Raw genomic sequence first — 16,653 nt, 5'->3', positions numbered from 1 at the left:
ATTAACCTAAGAGAGGTGTGCGGAGCAGATTGCTACATTATGTGCAACACTTGGAGAATATCCTGCTGTTAGATATAGATGGTAAGTAAAACCCTTACATATTTCAACAAAGATGTTGTAGTAGAACTTCTGTGTGCCCTTCCCTTTTATTACAACTTTTGTAACTCACAAGTTTGTAAACGTTAACAGCTCAAAATTTTGTCATTTAAATGAGACCGATTTAGGAGTTGAACTCCTGAGGTGTTGAAGTTTTTATATAAGTCCCTTCTTATATAAATGCCAGCCTTCAATATTGACTTATTGAAGTTCTACTATATATTTATATTGTATGACAAGAATGCATTTTGTGGTGAATTTTTCATTTTTAATTTACATAACTACAAAAACTTTTGAAAGGCTTTTGTAACCAAGTGGTCAAGACAGCTGACTTTAAACCAAAATTATTTGCTCCTTTACCACTGTGGGTTTGAATCCTGTGAGGAACTTTGGATCATTTCATGCAGGCTAGCTTTCTGAAGGTTGTTGGTTCTATTTGGTGCTTGCTTGTGAATGAAATAAATCACTAAGGGGCACCAGACGTCTTCCTTCATCTGTAAAGCTGTAAAGTTGCCATATGACTTTGTTTGTGTGTTTGTGTTATTGACATTGGATTTATTTGGATATCTATGTTTATATATAATTATGCTGATATCTGAACAGTGTTCAAAACTGTCATCAGAATTAGTTGTTGTATTTACGTTGTTTGTTTTTATATTGAATATGTTTTATGCTGTGTATTTTCAGTGAATATGATCGCAATGCAGAGTTTGCCCAACTTGTACAGCAGAAGTTAGATGCATACAGAGCAGATGATCACACTATGGGAGAGGTAAATATATCTATAGTATTGAAGTATATTTAGTCTTTAAAGTAAAATTAACATGGTGCATAACTTAATGTCAAAGGACTCTCTGTAGCAAATGACATTTGATAAACCATAGGCAAAGAGTTTCTGATTATTCATGAGTATATTAGTGAGTATAGTCTAGGGATGGGAACAAATACTGAAATAAGTATTCAAAATAAAGGTTTGCCATACGCACATATATCTGACTATATTCTATTTTTATGTTTGTTTATGTTTGTTTATTGTACTTGTATAATTCAGGGACCACAGAAGGACCGATCACAGTTATTGATTATAGATCGAGGATTTGACCCTATATCACCATTGTTACATGAACTGACCTTGCAGGCCATGGCATATGATCTCCTGCCCATAGAAAATGATGTCTATAAGTAAGTCACTTACCTGTTCTGATGAATGTAATATAAGGATCCAGGGGCGCCGGGGCCGAGTGGTTTAGGTCGTTGACTTCAAACCACTTGCCCCTCACCGCTGTTAATTTGAATCCCATGACTTTGCAATCTTGTATGAAGAAGCTATCTAGCTAGCTTACAGAACGTCGGTGCTTCTACTCTGGTGCTCGTTTGTGCCTGAAATAATGCATGGAATGGCTCCTGAGATCTTCTCCACCAGTAATGCTGAAAAGTCGCATGGGTGCAAGTTTTCAGGCATATGCCTGAAGCTCAGGTTTTTTGTGACAAATTTCATCATGTTTTACTATTAGATTATGTAGGAAAATGATTATGAATAAAGGTTTTCAGGTTTTTCCAAATTTTCAACTTGCACCCATGATTTAGTTGCTATATGACCTCTATTGTGTTGGTGTGGCGTTAACCCCAACCCCAATAAAAATTTGTTTAAGGATCCTATGAATTAATAAATATTGACTAATGTTGGGTAATATTTAAAATTAACATTAAGCTACTGTTGCTTTCCTTAAACATTTTCTTGATACATTTTTAGTACATTTTAGTCATGACAAAGGATGTGTGTTATTTATAGATATTTTGTTTGTTATATTTAGGTATGAGAATGCAACAGGTAATGAGGTACAGGAGAAGGAAGTTCTGCTGGATGAGAACGATGATCTGTGGTCAGAACTTCGACATCAACATATAGCCATTGTCTCTACGTAAGTTGTCTCTACTTTTAAACCAGTCTTCAAAATGACAAAATAAGAACAAATACAACATTGATCACAAAGTTTATTCTCATATATGTAAAAATGTTTAAGCAGATAATTTTGCAACCTCTTGGTTAAAACTGCATCACTGTCTTAGGTCAAAGGAAAATCTTGTTCTGTTTGTGATTAATTTTATTTAAGCATTAGAATGTTGTATGTATTTTACCATACAGAAAAAAAAGAAATATCAGATTTAAATTTGAAGGACAACAATAAGTAAGATCAACTGTTAATAACTTGGTTTCATGTAGTATGTTCGTATAATTATGTACTTATGTCAAATTGTAAAATATTTTTCATTTCATCAAATCTTAAATGCTAGCTAAATATGTTTAAGCGTCTTTGATCTGAAGAAAAAAAAAATGAAGTGATTAATAATTTATATTTGACGACAGGCAAGTTACAAAACAGCTGAAAAATTTTGCGGAAGCTAAGCGTATGACATCGAGTCAGAAAGCTAACTTACGTGACTTATCTCAAATGGTTAAAGCTATGCCACAATACCAAAAGGAATTAAGCAAGTATGCAACACATCTTCATCTTGCTGAGGATTGTATGAAGGTGTTCCAGAGACATGTTGATAAATTATGCAAGGTTGAACAGGTTAGTAACAGTATTGTTACATGTTGTTTATTCCAGTCCGGCCTCTTAGCTTAATATGGCGAGCATCAGATTTGTAATTCATGGGTCCCTAGTTTGATCCTTGGACAAGGTTTACTTTATCCATCACAGTTGATCTGGGAAATAGAGTCTCATTGTCATTTGTATCTCAACTCTAGTTCAGAAATTATGTTGGATTAGTGGTCACTTGCAGTGAAAAATGTGTAATTACTGGTTAGTTATACAGGATTGTTGGTCAAGTGGATCAACCGCTATGATCAAAAGTGCCCAAAATTTGATAAGATTGGCATTTAAACAAGACAAACGTATATCTACCAAGTGTGATAAAATCTTCCTGTATGAGGCACCGATTGACCGGCTTGGCCATTTTTAAGCCCTCTGTTAACAGTACAATGATTTATACTGTATATATGGAACAGAACTTCTCAGTTTGTATAACAATAAAGCTTAACTTAAAAATTTTAAACACTTAATACATTGACAACTTGCTGTAAAAATGTACTACTATTCCAACGTTCTATCACATGATTCATGAATTAATTCAGGCAATTTTATATATTATTCTACAATGATAATTCAGGATTTAGCAATGGGAACGGACGCTGAGGGTGAGAAGATTAAAGACCATATGAGAAATATTGTACCAATACTCCTTGACCAGAACATCACCGCCTATGATAAAATCCGAATAATACTTCTATATATCATCCATAAAGGGGGTAAGTTTTCTACAAAATGTTCTTGAACATTCAGATGTCTGACAAAGTAATTGCTATCTGTGTTAATGTAAATATGAGCCGCGTCATGACAAAACCAACGTAAAGCGTTTGCGACCAGCATGGATCCAGACCAGCCTGCGCATCCAAGCAGTCTGATCAGGATCCATGCTGTTCGCTTACAAACCCTATTACAAGTAGAGAAACTGATAGCGAACAGCATGGATCCTGATCAGACTGCGGGGATGCGCAGGCTGGTCATGATCCATGCTGGTCGCAAACCCATTACGTTGGTTTTGTCGTGACGCGGCTCATATATTGGTATTTCCTCTATTTAGAAAGAATCTGGGTTTATGAAGTAAGAAAAAAAAATAATTTCAGAATTAAGTTAATTGGAAAAATTGTGTGCAACACTTTTCTTGAATTTAAAATCAAACTGACACCATAAGGTGATATGGCAACTTTGGAGGTTTACTTGCGCATTATTTGAGGCAAAAGTTGGACCTTAGTTGAAACACAAACCTTTCATAAACTAGTTGAATAACTTCATAACATGAAAGAATCCAAGTATCAAACGGGATTCGAACCCAACATTTTGTGAAAAATACATATTTTTCTTTGTTATGTTGTCAGTATTTAATGTAGAGATCATATTGCAGGGTCTTTATTTGTCGAGTATTTTGTAGTCCTTGTAAAGTTTTAAACTTTATAATTTCAGGAATTACCGAGGAAAACCTGGCCAAATTAGTTCAGCATGCACAAGTCCCCATGGAAGAGAAATGTATTATCAACAATATGCAAAATCTTGGAGTTCCTATCATACAAGATGTAAGATATCTTCACCTAGTGTATATTGTAGTGAAGTTATTATAGCACTTTAACTACCATGGTATCATCTCTCTATACATATTATATACAATATTCAAAGATATAGGCTGGTTAAAAAAGAAAGTATATTCCTGTCAATACATAGTTAGTAAGCCAGAGTGAGTTAATTTCTTTTTAAATAGATTCATTTGTTTAAAGTTGGGTATATTAGGGTCATTGAGGCTAGAAATTGAATTCAGTTTCTTATGATATTTTGGCAGTGTTGTATAAACTGTATCAAAATTACATCTTGCCGCACAGCACCCATCTGTGTCCCTTATAAGCTTGTTTGTTTAAGTTTTGTCTTACTTGAGGCAGATTATTGACTAACAAAACAACTCTGGTTTGTTCTCAGGAATATACTTTCCCTACACCTTCAAGAAATGTAATAAATTCTTTTCTGCTTCAAATCAAAGTAATGGTAATGCAGCATAATTAAACACCAATGTAGGACTGAAACTATAATCTTGTAGAGTTAAAAAGAAACTTGAGTTATTTATTATTTTATTCCGTGTTGGTAATAAGCCACCAAATATTTATTCTTCACTTAAACTTTCATCTTATCTTTCTTTTGATTTAAATTACTCAATACTTATAATATTGTAATCTTAACTTAAATCTATTTAGATTGTATTCAAGTTATGATTATGAAAACATTATCCACACCTTGTATGTATGAGTGGTACCAAGGGAGTTATGTCTTGTTCAGCATTATTCAAGTCTTTATGTTGTACTGTGAATTAATTTGTCAGTATTTGTATGCTTCTAGAAAATTATTAATGAGCCATGCCATGACAGAACCAACATAATGCGTTTGCATCCGCGCAGTCTGATATCCATGCTGATCGCTATCAGTTTCTCTATTTGTTATAGGGTTTGTAAGTGAACAGCATGGATTCTGATCAGACTGCGCGGATGCGCAGGCTGGTCTGGATCCATGCTGGTCGCAAACCCATTATGTTGGTTTTGTCATGGCGCGGCTCATTTATAGAATGCTAGGATTAGGACTTAATGGTGACATATTTCTGCCATTGTGTAACCAGTTAAGGTTTGTTAACAGTTCAGAAAAATATCAAGAAATTATTACTGTAACTATTTTGCTAATTCTTTGGCAGTAACAAAAATAACCATTGCATATCTACTATCAAATCAAAGTAACTCAGCAAAAATGTCCCCTTCTCATACATGAAGAAATTGGTGATTGAAATAAAGTTAATTAACAATCTTCAATATAATTCCTAACATATGATGCAAGTTTGTTCATAAACAGATGTTGATACATACATAACATTCTAATCCTGTGGTAACAAGTTCAGATCATGTCACTGTCAGATAATCAATGTTTACAATTAATTCAAGCCCATCCAGTCAGTCAGTTTAAATCAGTTTTTAACTAAGTGTCCTTCTTTCTTAATCCTTAACCTGCTGGAACAGAAAGTGATCAACATTTGTCACCAGTATAGAGCCAGACCAGGGTACATCTGTTTAATCTGTATTTTGATTTTGAAATCACTTAAAGGGACTCCACTAAGGTTTTTTGACACATTTGGACTGGAAATAATTTATCAGGATAAATTTTCCATATAGTGTAGGTCTACACCAATAACTTCATTTGCTCACTCCATTTTCCAGAAAAATTATTCTTACTATGAAAATTGACCCAAATTGAAAGGTGTTGCAATGCTTTTCACTCCAAAGTGGGCTTATGATAGAACTAAAATACGATGTTCAATTTTTTTCAGAGAATATTTTTATTATTCTTTTGTAAATCTTAAAACCCCAGTTGATGTATGTAAAATATTCAAGTTTTACATTTAAGGCTTCTAAACCTCAGTGAAGTTCCTTTAAACCTTGAACAGACTGCTCCAAATTCATAGCCAGACAAAACACACAAATTCAGCAGGTTAAGATAAAGATTGCTTTTACTCATCAACCTTATTACAAGACGATGTTTTACACCTTGTTCATACCGGTTATCATATAGCAGATTTATGCCACCATAACTGATAGTTTCCAACCCAGTCAAATAATAATAACGTACTTACCTAAAGCAGATTTGAATAACAAAATTTGATGATAAAAATATGTAAATTTCCAAACTATATTCTTTTAATTATTCTAATCATTTTGAATATTGTTTAGTTGTTTTTACTACCATATATATAAAATGCATTGATTTTGTCTTGATTGCACTTTATTTTAACTGTATTTTTGTTGTTGTGTAGTTCTTAATTCTATATTCTATATACATATTTTTTTTTTATAAAGTGTATTCTAAAATATTTCTGAACAAGTTGCACAAATCAGGTGTATAAAATAAAATATTAGGCTAACAACAGTTTAATTTTGGTAGGTATTGCTGTGTAAAAGAAACATTGCGACTTGTTGTCTAGATTTGTTTGTTTCAGTATATTTTTATCAATAAGAGCATGTCTTTTATTTGTTTTTCAGGGTGGGTCACATATAAAATATGGCAAAAAAGTTTGTAATTTTATGTCCAGTTGGTTGTTTTCTTTTCCATCCTATCTAATTTCATGATGTATTATGTTAGAATTATTATAAGTTTTAATCCTTAATCTACAAGAACCAAAAGTGATTAGCTGTTGCAACCAGTATAGAGCCAGGCCAGCCTGCACATCTGAGAAGATGGATAAGGCTCTATACTGTTGGTAGCTTAGGTTTTGTATTTTAATATCGCGATCCCTTAAACTTATAATGAACTATTCCAAATTGAAATTTGGTCAGATCCATACATTACATCATCTGGTTAAAGGTTAAAAGAATTATAAACTTATTTGCCATATTTAAGTTATGAATCACATGCATTCTTTCTGATTGTCATATATGAAGTTGTGTAACTATGATTACAGATTTAATACTTTGTTGTTTGCATGTTTTTAACCCGGCAGAGTGACAAAAATGAGAAAGGTGGTATAACAAATTTAGGTCTGATTCCCGATACATATGGAACGTTCCCAGCCAACATGGCACAGGTAGGGTCTGCTGCGGGAATTTTAGCCTCTTTCTCTTCGAACTTTATATAACAAATTATCCAACCACCTAGCCATTCAGTCATGTATTATAACTGGTTTAAACCCTTCACCTGCTGAATTCTTGTATTGGACTTGCCAATTTTCAGATCTGTCCAATATCAACAATTTTGGAAATCGATATGAAAATTAAAAAGTAGTCAACCAGCAAAACAGAGCCTGGTCAGACTGCATGAAAGTGCAGGATGGCCCGAATCTATACTGGTGGCAAAGTTTGATCACTTTCTGTTTCAGCAGGGAAAGGGTTTACTGTACTGCAATAACAAACAAGGTTCACCTTAGATAATTATAAACCATAGAATTTTTACACAAGAACAATGCTAACAACAATTTGTGTACCTTTAGGTTTGTTCATAGTTTCCTATTTACTAATTACATTTTCATGCAGCTGTAATATATCATATAGCAATGAAGCATTCCGTCAATGCTGTTCACCTATTCTTGCAAGTTTATTAACCAGATTTTCAAATTTTAATAATCCTGGTAATTAGATTGGCTAATGACGGGCAAGTGTCCACATAAGCTTCTACCTCATAATGCGCTGGGGTCGCATTTAGGTCCATTTTAGGTTCAAGATATAATTTTATCCTTCATATTGGGCATGAATTCACTGAAAACTGTTTCTATTTGTATTCCAACTAGAACCAGCTTTATAGTATGGTTATTTTTGAAAACCTGGTTTTGTGAAATTGCCTTATATCATAACTCGTTTTCTTACCAATACATTGGCCATGATGCTGTCATCCATTCCTCCACAATGATCTCCTTTATTGAAGTTAGATAAGGATAACCTACCTCAAGAAGTTGGTAGATCCATAATAATCAGCTAGTACCAATGTCTTCAAATTGACAAGTGCAAAAGCCACAATCTTGGCTAGTTTCATATCATTTCCCTGTAGACTCCCCTTCACCCTCTTTGTAATATGTATTGTTAACCTTGTTTGCCGAGTCAGGTATATATTTAAATTTATACTAAGGCTGACTGTTCGATGCTCAAGGACCATGATTCTGGCAAGAAACATAACTGCTGCCTACTGCATGCATCTATTCCCAAAAATGTCTTTATAAAACCATAGATAATTTAATTTTTTGTCACAGAGTGCAATGCCGTTTTACATGTGTAACCCATAACTTACTCAATTTATTAAATGGACTTTCAATTTCAGAACTGTTAATTATCAATTTTGCACCAATGTGCAGGGTGGGTGTATACTGGTGGCAAACGCTTATTAAAGTGGCGGCATGGCCAAGTGGTTAACAATTTGGACTATTAATCTAAGGATCGTTATCTGCGTGAGTTAAAACCCATCAGGGACAATCCGTTGTTTCCTAGAACAAGAAACTTTACACTCATTGCTCAGTACTGGTTGGTTCCAGGAACAGATTAAAGAGTATGTCTATAAGTTGATAGCTTCCCTCACAATCGAACTAAAATAAATTCTGTATTAACCAAATGCTTATAGCTTTCAGTTAAATCAGGTTATAAGTTTTAAAATATCTTTAACACCTCAGCTTGACCAAGCCTGGCATGAAGGTTGTTGCTATGTACATTTTTATCATGACCCTTTTGATAATTTCATCCTCATTGAAGAATATGTGTGCATTGAATCCAACTATTGTTTATTAGATAAACAAAGAGTTTGTAATACAACTGAATTATATGTTTTGGATTGTAAACAAATTGTTAAAACAGGGTTTGTTTTGACAATGGCTAGAGGTTGGATGATTTTATTACTGTGGGGTTTGGAATTGTTGCTCCCTTTAAGTCCCGTTTTAAATTTTTCACCTTTTATATAAAAAGAACTAATAATAATTGTTTTAGTTTATATGTGATACCAAAGTGATGGAAAGGTTTAACTTTTTTTACATGTAAATAATGTTTTTGAATTAATTTTAATTTTGTCATTTTGGCATGATGGATTGATTTACAGCTTTGAGTATATTGTGTCAGATCAGTTTATGGCACAATCGCATGTATTTTAAGCTTTAGCAACGTTTTAACAAACAGACATTTGTTAAAACTATGATATACCAAGTTTCATAGTATATCACACTTTTGTTACAGAATCTGGCTTCAAAAATGTCAAAAAGTTATCAAAACTAAACATCTGTTTAATATAGATGAATTACTTCTTTTCAAAAATGTTAGCAATATTTTTAGACATTTTTTATTGACATGATCTAAAATTCTAATCATGGCAACTTTTGAATGATTTATATTATTAGATGTTGCCAAAATGCAGCTAAGGTAGAAAAGATAAATCTGACTGTATTGTGTGTCCTGATTTGTTTTTTGCAGGAAGTTTGTTCTCCATTTACCTTTCATCCCTCTTAACTTCCATAACACTTCCTCTTTTAGGTTGGTGGGCAATGGCAATGGCAACAATAATTTTGAACATCAATGAATTGGCCTATTTAATTAAGTCTACCAAATGTCTTTTTGTGAGTTATTGTTGCTCATTGCTATAATAAACATACTGTTTGGACATTATAAAGAAAAGGAAAACATTTACAGAAAAGAAACTGAGATATAGTTTTTCAGAATATGACAGTGGTAAGATACAACTGCAAAATCATTATTATTCGTAGGGCACTTATTTTCGTGGTTTCCATGGATAAGTCAGTCCAGGAATTTAAGACCTGATGAAATTTCATTTCATCTGCTGTAAGGTTATTTTGTATTACATTATTGACATTTTACCTTTTGGAAAAACAAAATTGTACCTAATTGAAAAATAAACAGTCCATGAATTTAAATATTCACATAATGTTCTTTTTTTACAAAACCATGAAATTTCACAAATTCCACAAAATTGAGCTACCAACTGTATAGAGCCTGGTCTGACTGCATGGTTATGCTGGCTGGCCAGGGTTCTGTACTGGTGGAAAAAGCTAAATCTTTTTTCAGTTACATCAGGTACATGAGGGCTAAAGCAAAAGTATTCCAAATTATTATTATTTGATGGTTAATTGTTTACTTTAATAGTCGTTTAATGACATATTTCTAGGTTTTGGATGAGGTAATGTATACTCACTTTCAGTTACAGATATATTATCTCCCTTTATACCATTGGATAAAATCTACAATGTCTTATCTAGAATCTGTATGATGATATATTTTCTCACCCTATATTTTATATCAGGAAGAGGAGCTCTAGAATGTGAATGCTCATCTGAATGTCTATTTCAACCCTTACCACTCTTAATATCTGAAATGGACTTGTCCATCTTTCAGTATGGACTAAACCATTTATCATTTTAGGGAAAGTTTCAGAAGTATGTACTGACTGAATAGCGAACAGTGCAGACCATGATAAGTTGGCAGTGATTTTTTGGCTGATCTTGATCTGTACTGGTCAAGTGTGAAAAGTCTGTCCCTGCCAGCAGATTTAGGGTTAAAATCAAAACAATTGCTCCTTAGTTTAATAAAGATGATAGTATAACTGTTGCATTTTCTATCTAGACAGAATAATATAAAACAAGGCTTAGAAGCCAGATACACTACTAACACCAACATTTTTATAGCAGCATGACCTTGATTTATATAAGCCTTGTTCTTGAATCATAACTTTTGCGTACATGTATACTTCTTTTATATCTTAAAGAGTGAAGTACCTATGTACTGTTATGATAATTGCCCTGATGCTGGAATTACTCTGGCTGAATATTGAAACAAATGGCTGAATATTGATACAAACTGGCTGAATATTTAAAAAAAATGGCTGAATATTATTAGTAGCTAAATATTTTAAAAAGGCTAAATGTAATAAAAATGGATTATTTATAGATTGGCTGAATATTAAAAATGGCTGATATATTAAAAATGGCTAAATAAGTAAATATTAAAAGTGGCTAAATATAATGGCTGAATGGATCAAAAAGTGAACGAATATTAAAAATAGATGTATATTAATCAGTCTACTTACTAACAGCTTGCTACAAACTTTGTTAAACATTTTTGCTTTAAACTGAAAAATATATAAAGTATGAGAAAAACTTATGTTTGTACTTATTACTCTGAGGTTGTTATAGCGATTGTATGTAGTACATTGTATGTTGTTTTCTGAGGGTTTTTATGTTGATTTGCTGCAATCTACAAATTTTTGTATGACATGTTGGGAAAACTTTATTTGCATTTTTGTATTGGTATTTCTGGAGTTTGTTTACAAATATGTATGATATATAAATGTATATATATTGTGCCTACTGAAATGGGAACTTGGTGATTGTGTTAATGTTAATTGTTAAATGACAATGAAAATACCTTAATGCTTTCGAACGAGGATCATTTATTAAATACATACATATGCCACTTTTGTTCATTCTAGTATTATAGTATTTTATACTTCATTTTGAGCATTACTGATATATTTGAAGACTTAACTAACAGAACCTGCATGTTATCTTATTGCAAGCTGCTTATACTCACTACCTACCATTATGCTATAAACTTAACTTTCATATTTCATGTATAAAGTTGGTAACTGCATTTATACCTAACTACTATTTAGCTCAACAATTCTAAGAATAGGAATAGCTCATTGTACTCAACAAGGCGTCAGCGTCACACTGTGGTCAAGTTTTTTCATGCAAGTTGATATCTCCTAAACTACACGAGGGAATGAGTTGAAACTTCATACACTTGTTCTCTGTGATTATCTAACCCAATAGGCACAGGTACCATAACTCTGAATTACCTTTTTACAGAGTTATGTCCCCTTTCTTACTGTCAAGCACTGAGAATATTCCAGCAAGAAGTGTTATCTTTACCTTTGACCTACTAGATTTATGTAATGGAATATCCCTTCTTTAAATTTAGAGTAGTCCATTCAAAGTTTGAGGGATTTCATTATCAAAATAAAAAGATATCAGCGGTTTATAGCCTGGTCAGAGACATGATAGTGCAGACTGGCCTGGTTATATACTGATGGCAGAGGCTATTTCACTTTTCGTTCCAACAGGTTAAGGTTTTAAATTACACAATTATAAACACACCGGCCTAAATGCTTCAATGCAGTTTAAACATTTGTTTGTTAACATGCTTTTTGTGAGCTTTGTAATCACACTTTGTACGCCATTCATCTGTCATACAATACTTTCTTAAAATAATACTTTCTTAAAAAAGAAACAAAAAATCAACAACAACCACTTAAATTTATACCATGCAATCTTTACAGTTTGTCTCCATAAGTTTCATTTCATGCAGGACCCAGATTGCACTGACAAACTGAAGGGAAAATGATTTTAATTATTCTAGCCTAAAACTTATAGTTTACATCATTTTGCAGAAATGATGATTCCAATAGTAAAATATAATATAATACTAGGGAAAACTGTTAAAATTACACTAAAAAACTGCCATGTTTTGATAAAGATGTACTGTCCCCTATCTTGTTAACAATGTCTGTCTACTATTATTCTTTTGATAGAATCTACTGAATCGTTCATACAGAATCTACTAGTTCATACAGAAGCTAATTTATAGAATCTACTGTACAAAACCTACTGTACATAAAATATCTGCTATTGAGAATTATTGAACAGACTGTCCTGTGCAAAATCTTCTGAATCTTCTGTACAAAATCAACTGTACATTATCTACTGTTGAGAATTTATTGAACTGAATCTTCTGAATCTACTGTACAAAACCTACCGTACAGCATTAACAGTACACACTGCTAACATAACATTTCACTATATATATATATATATATACCAAACCATTATACATTCATATTAAAGTAATATAGTAGAATTAATATTTGATATAAAACAATTTTATTTATTATTTTATTATGTAAAAGATATCTGATAATATATAACACTGACATGCAACAATTTATGTAAAATGGGTTTTGTTTATGGTCATGTGATATTGTAGAATGTAATGACTTTTTGAGGATGTAAAGTTCATAAGACAGAATAATATATATATTTTTGTGGTTGGTAGTAGCATCTGGTATAGGTGATAATGTTAACATATTTGATTAGCTGATGATGAATTACTATGTTGAGATACCTTTGATGAAGTCTATGATTTAATAATGCCAAGTTACTGTTGAGATGTTAAAAATGAGATACACATGTACTTAATTTATAAATGTATATGCTTCTGTTGAGATGTTACTGCACAGATGTAACTGTTTAATGCTGAGATGTTTATTTTATGCTGAGATCTTAATGTTATGATCTTAATATTGAGATCTCAATGCTGATATTTTAATGTTGAGATGTAAATGTTGAGATTTTAATGTTGTGATCTTAATATTTAGATATTGATGTTATGATCTTGATATTGAGATCTTAATGCCGAGATGTTTATGTCAAGGTGTTTATGTAGAAATGCTAGTGCTACCTGTGGTTGGTAGCAGCATTTCATATAGGTGATATGTTAACATATTTGATTAGCTTATGTTGAATTGCTTTGTTGAGATACCTTTGATGAAGTGTATAATTTAATGATGTTAATTTAATGTTGAGATGTTAACAATGAGATACTTAATTTTGATATGCTTCTGTTGAGATGTTACTGCACAGATGTAACTGTTTAGTGCTGAGGTGTTTATTTTATGCTGAGATCTTAATGTTATAATCTTAATATTGAGATTTAAATACAGAGATGTTAATGTTGAGATGTTAATGCTGAGATTATAATGTTGTGATCTTAATATTGAGATCTTAATACCTAGCTGTTAATGGAGATGTTAATGCTGAATGTTTTAATGTTGAGATCTTAATGTTGAGATTTTAATGTTGTGATCTTTATATTGAGATCTAAATGCTGCGATGTTTATGTGAAGGTGTTTATGTTGAGATGTTTATGTATTACAGAGTGGAAGAAAGAAGGTAACTCAACCATACCAACCTTACAATCGTAAAGAAAGGACATCAGAAAATACATACCAGATGTCAAGATGGACACCATATATAAAAGATATTATGGAGGTAAACAACTGTTGTACACATTGTTAATCAATTAATTGATATAAAACTATTATTTCATATAGCTTTATCTTAAAATTATTCAAGCAATGTTTGTGGATGGCCCATGATTTTGCTTGTTAGGAAGAGTAAAAAATATATATATTATGTGTCATATGTCACTTAAAATTTTTGATTAAAAAAAAAAAATCAAACTTGATATGAATGATTCTTTAAGTGATTCTGTTTTAAAATTGTTCAAAGAATTATATTACTGGCAAAACTTGGTTATCATGTTAACAAAAAAAAAAAACATCTTGAAAGACTGATCTTGTCTTTTCTTATTAGACAGTCAAGACATTTTACAAAAAAATATCCCTGAAATTTAGGTTAGAATTTTGGCTAACCTATGTCAGAAGTCATCTTTTGCTTTAACCCATTTAAACAATACAAGAAGGATTTGTTGGGCTTATTTGGATAAAAATTGGTGTGAATATTTCTTATGTGACCCTTAAAAATAGCTAAAATTGTTCTTGGCTGTTGAACAGGGAAACTGCAATGGCTAGAACTTTCTCAAGTGCTTTGTACATTTAATTGAAACTCAATAGGAAAAAATTTGTTATGGTATGCTGAGATGGCTGCTGGGGCTAAACATAGAAAACTTCAAAATGAAATATCAATTACAGGGCAGTTTATGATGAGAGATAATTACAGTGATCCTTCAATGATTCTCTGCAAAAATGCCTGAACTTGGTCTTGGTCTACTGAAGTATGAGGACATTCCAATTCAAAGAATTTATTAACTCAAGTTTATATGTTGTTGGTATTGTAAAGGTATTATAATCCATAAATTCTGCATGTTAACAGGAAGCTGTGGATGAGAAGTTAAGTACTAGACAATTTCCATTCCTATCTGGTGGAGCAGCCCCAAGAACAGGCTATAGACCTCCTATCAGGTAACTGTTTTACATTGACTATCTGCTAACTGTCTTATATTGATAATCTGGTAACTAAGTTCCAGAGAACTATAATTTATTGACTATCAGGTAGCTGTTTGACATTGACTGTCGGGTAACCATTACACATTGACTACATGTATTAGATTATGAGTATGATTAACATTGACTTTTGGGTAACTGTTACACATTGACTATAAGGTAACTGTTACACAATGACTATCAGGTAGGTGTTATACATTGAATATAAGGAAACTGTAATACATTGACCATCATGTAACTGTTACTGTTATACATTGACTATCAGGCAACTGTTGTACATTGACCATTAGGTAATTGTTATATATTGACCATCAGGTTATTGTTACATATTGACAATTCTACACACAATTCTGACCACCTCCCTATACAATAATCAACATGTCAATACTGTGTTCTGTGAAATGTTATCTAAAATATTTTTGAAATGTTGTATTGTTAAATTTACACAAGAATCTTTATTTTAGAGAGTATAATGCCCACCATATTAAGATGTTATATTAAAGAGAAATGTTTTGATTTCAGTGCCAAAACTGGTGGTGCCACAAGGTTTCATTGATTTTTCGTTTAACCTTTTTCCTTCTCTTCAATGTATCTGTCAATATGAACCCATTTTCTTTGTCCCTGCTAAACACATCTTTATTCTACATCTTTATTAAATCCTTAAGCTGCTGTACTTGTGATGACATTGGAACTGTCCTGTTGAAGTTGGATTTCAACATCAAAATACAAACATTGAGCTACCAACAGTATAGAGCCTGGTCTGGCTGCACGGATACGCAGGCTGGCCTACTGGTGACAAAGGCTGATCATTTTCTCATGCAGCAGGTTTAAGGTTCAAATTGACAGAAATATGTGTTGAAACATTTTGCTTTTGTACAAAAATTTAAATAAGGGTGTGTTGTTTCAACAATCTGGGATTTTATCATAGGGATGTAATTGACAGATACATCATTACTGCAGTACTGTCTAAAATATTTCTTTTCAAAATCTAAAAAACCCAAAATCAATTTGTCATCTCTTTTTTATAGGCAATAACCACTGTAATTCTTAAAGTTATTACTTGAGTTGCCATATACTAGGGACTGGTATGGGGATGGTTATTGTTTAAAAGAAAGAAAAAAAAGTTTTGAATGTCTTCCATACACATTAACTAATACATTAAAGTGTTCAATAAGTCATTTCAGAACAGAACGATGTCTTTAGAAATAATGATTACATGTTGTACTGCAGTGATAGTTGTATTTCTTGCATTTTGGATTGATTGCTAATTACTATGGCTCGAAAACAAGTTATGTTACAGCTTTTCAGTGTTGGAAGTTTTTTTAATGTGTTATGTGCTCAGATGTTAATATATGTTATGTGATAATGTTACCTAACTTACATGTATGTGGTGTCCATGTGCGCTAATAAA

The 16,653-nt window shown here is 32.2% G+C and overlaps 1 protein-coding gene across 1 annotated transcript in view; it reads left to right on the top strand.

The window, feature by feature from the left end:
• LOC132745693 (protein ROP-like) overlaps positions 1-16,653 on the top strand; it is a 29,147-nt gene that overhangs the window by 8,797 nt on the left and 3,697 nt on the right. Inside the window, 10 exon segments of the mRNA XM_060734660.1 lie at positions 2-81; positions 784-868; positions 1,148-1,278; positions 1,911-2,018; positions 2,465-2,672; positions 3,271-3,409; positions 4,125-4,234; positions 7,183-7,266; positions 14,155-14,268; positions 15,112-15,200. Of these exon segments, the coding sequence (XP_060590643.1) occupies positions 2-81; positions 784-868; positions 1,148-1,278; positions 1,911-2,018; positions 2,465-2,672; positions 3,271-3,409; positions 4,125-4,234; positions 7,183-7,266; positions 14,155-14,268; positions 15,112-15,200 (1,148 nt within the window).

This window comes from Ruditapes philippinarum, unplaced genomic scaffold (assembly GCF_026571515.1).
Source record: "Ruditapes philippinarum isolate M1 unplaced genomic scaffold, ASM2657151v2 ctg211_1_1_1_1, whole genome shotgun sequence".
Classification (NCBI taxonomy): domain Eukaryota; kingdom Metazoa; phylum Mollusca; class Bivalvia; order Venerida; family Veneridae; genus Ruditapes; species Ruditapes philippinarum.
The sequence above is the reverse complement of the archived record's forward strand: the minus strand, read 5'-3'. Positions and strand labels throughout refer to the sequence as shown.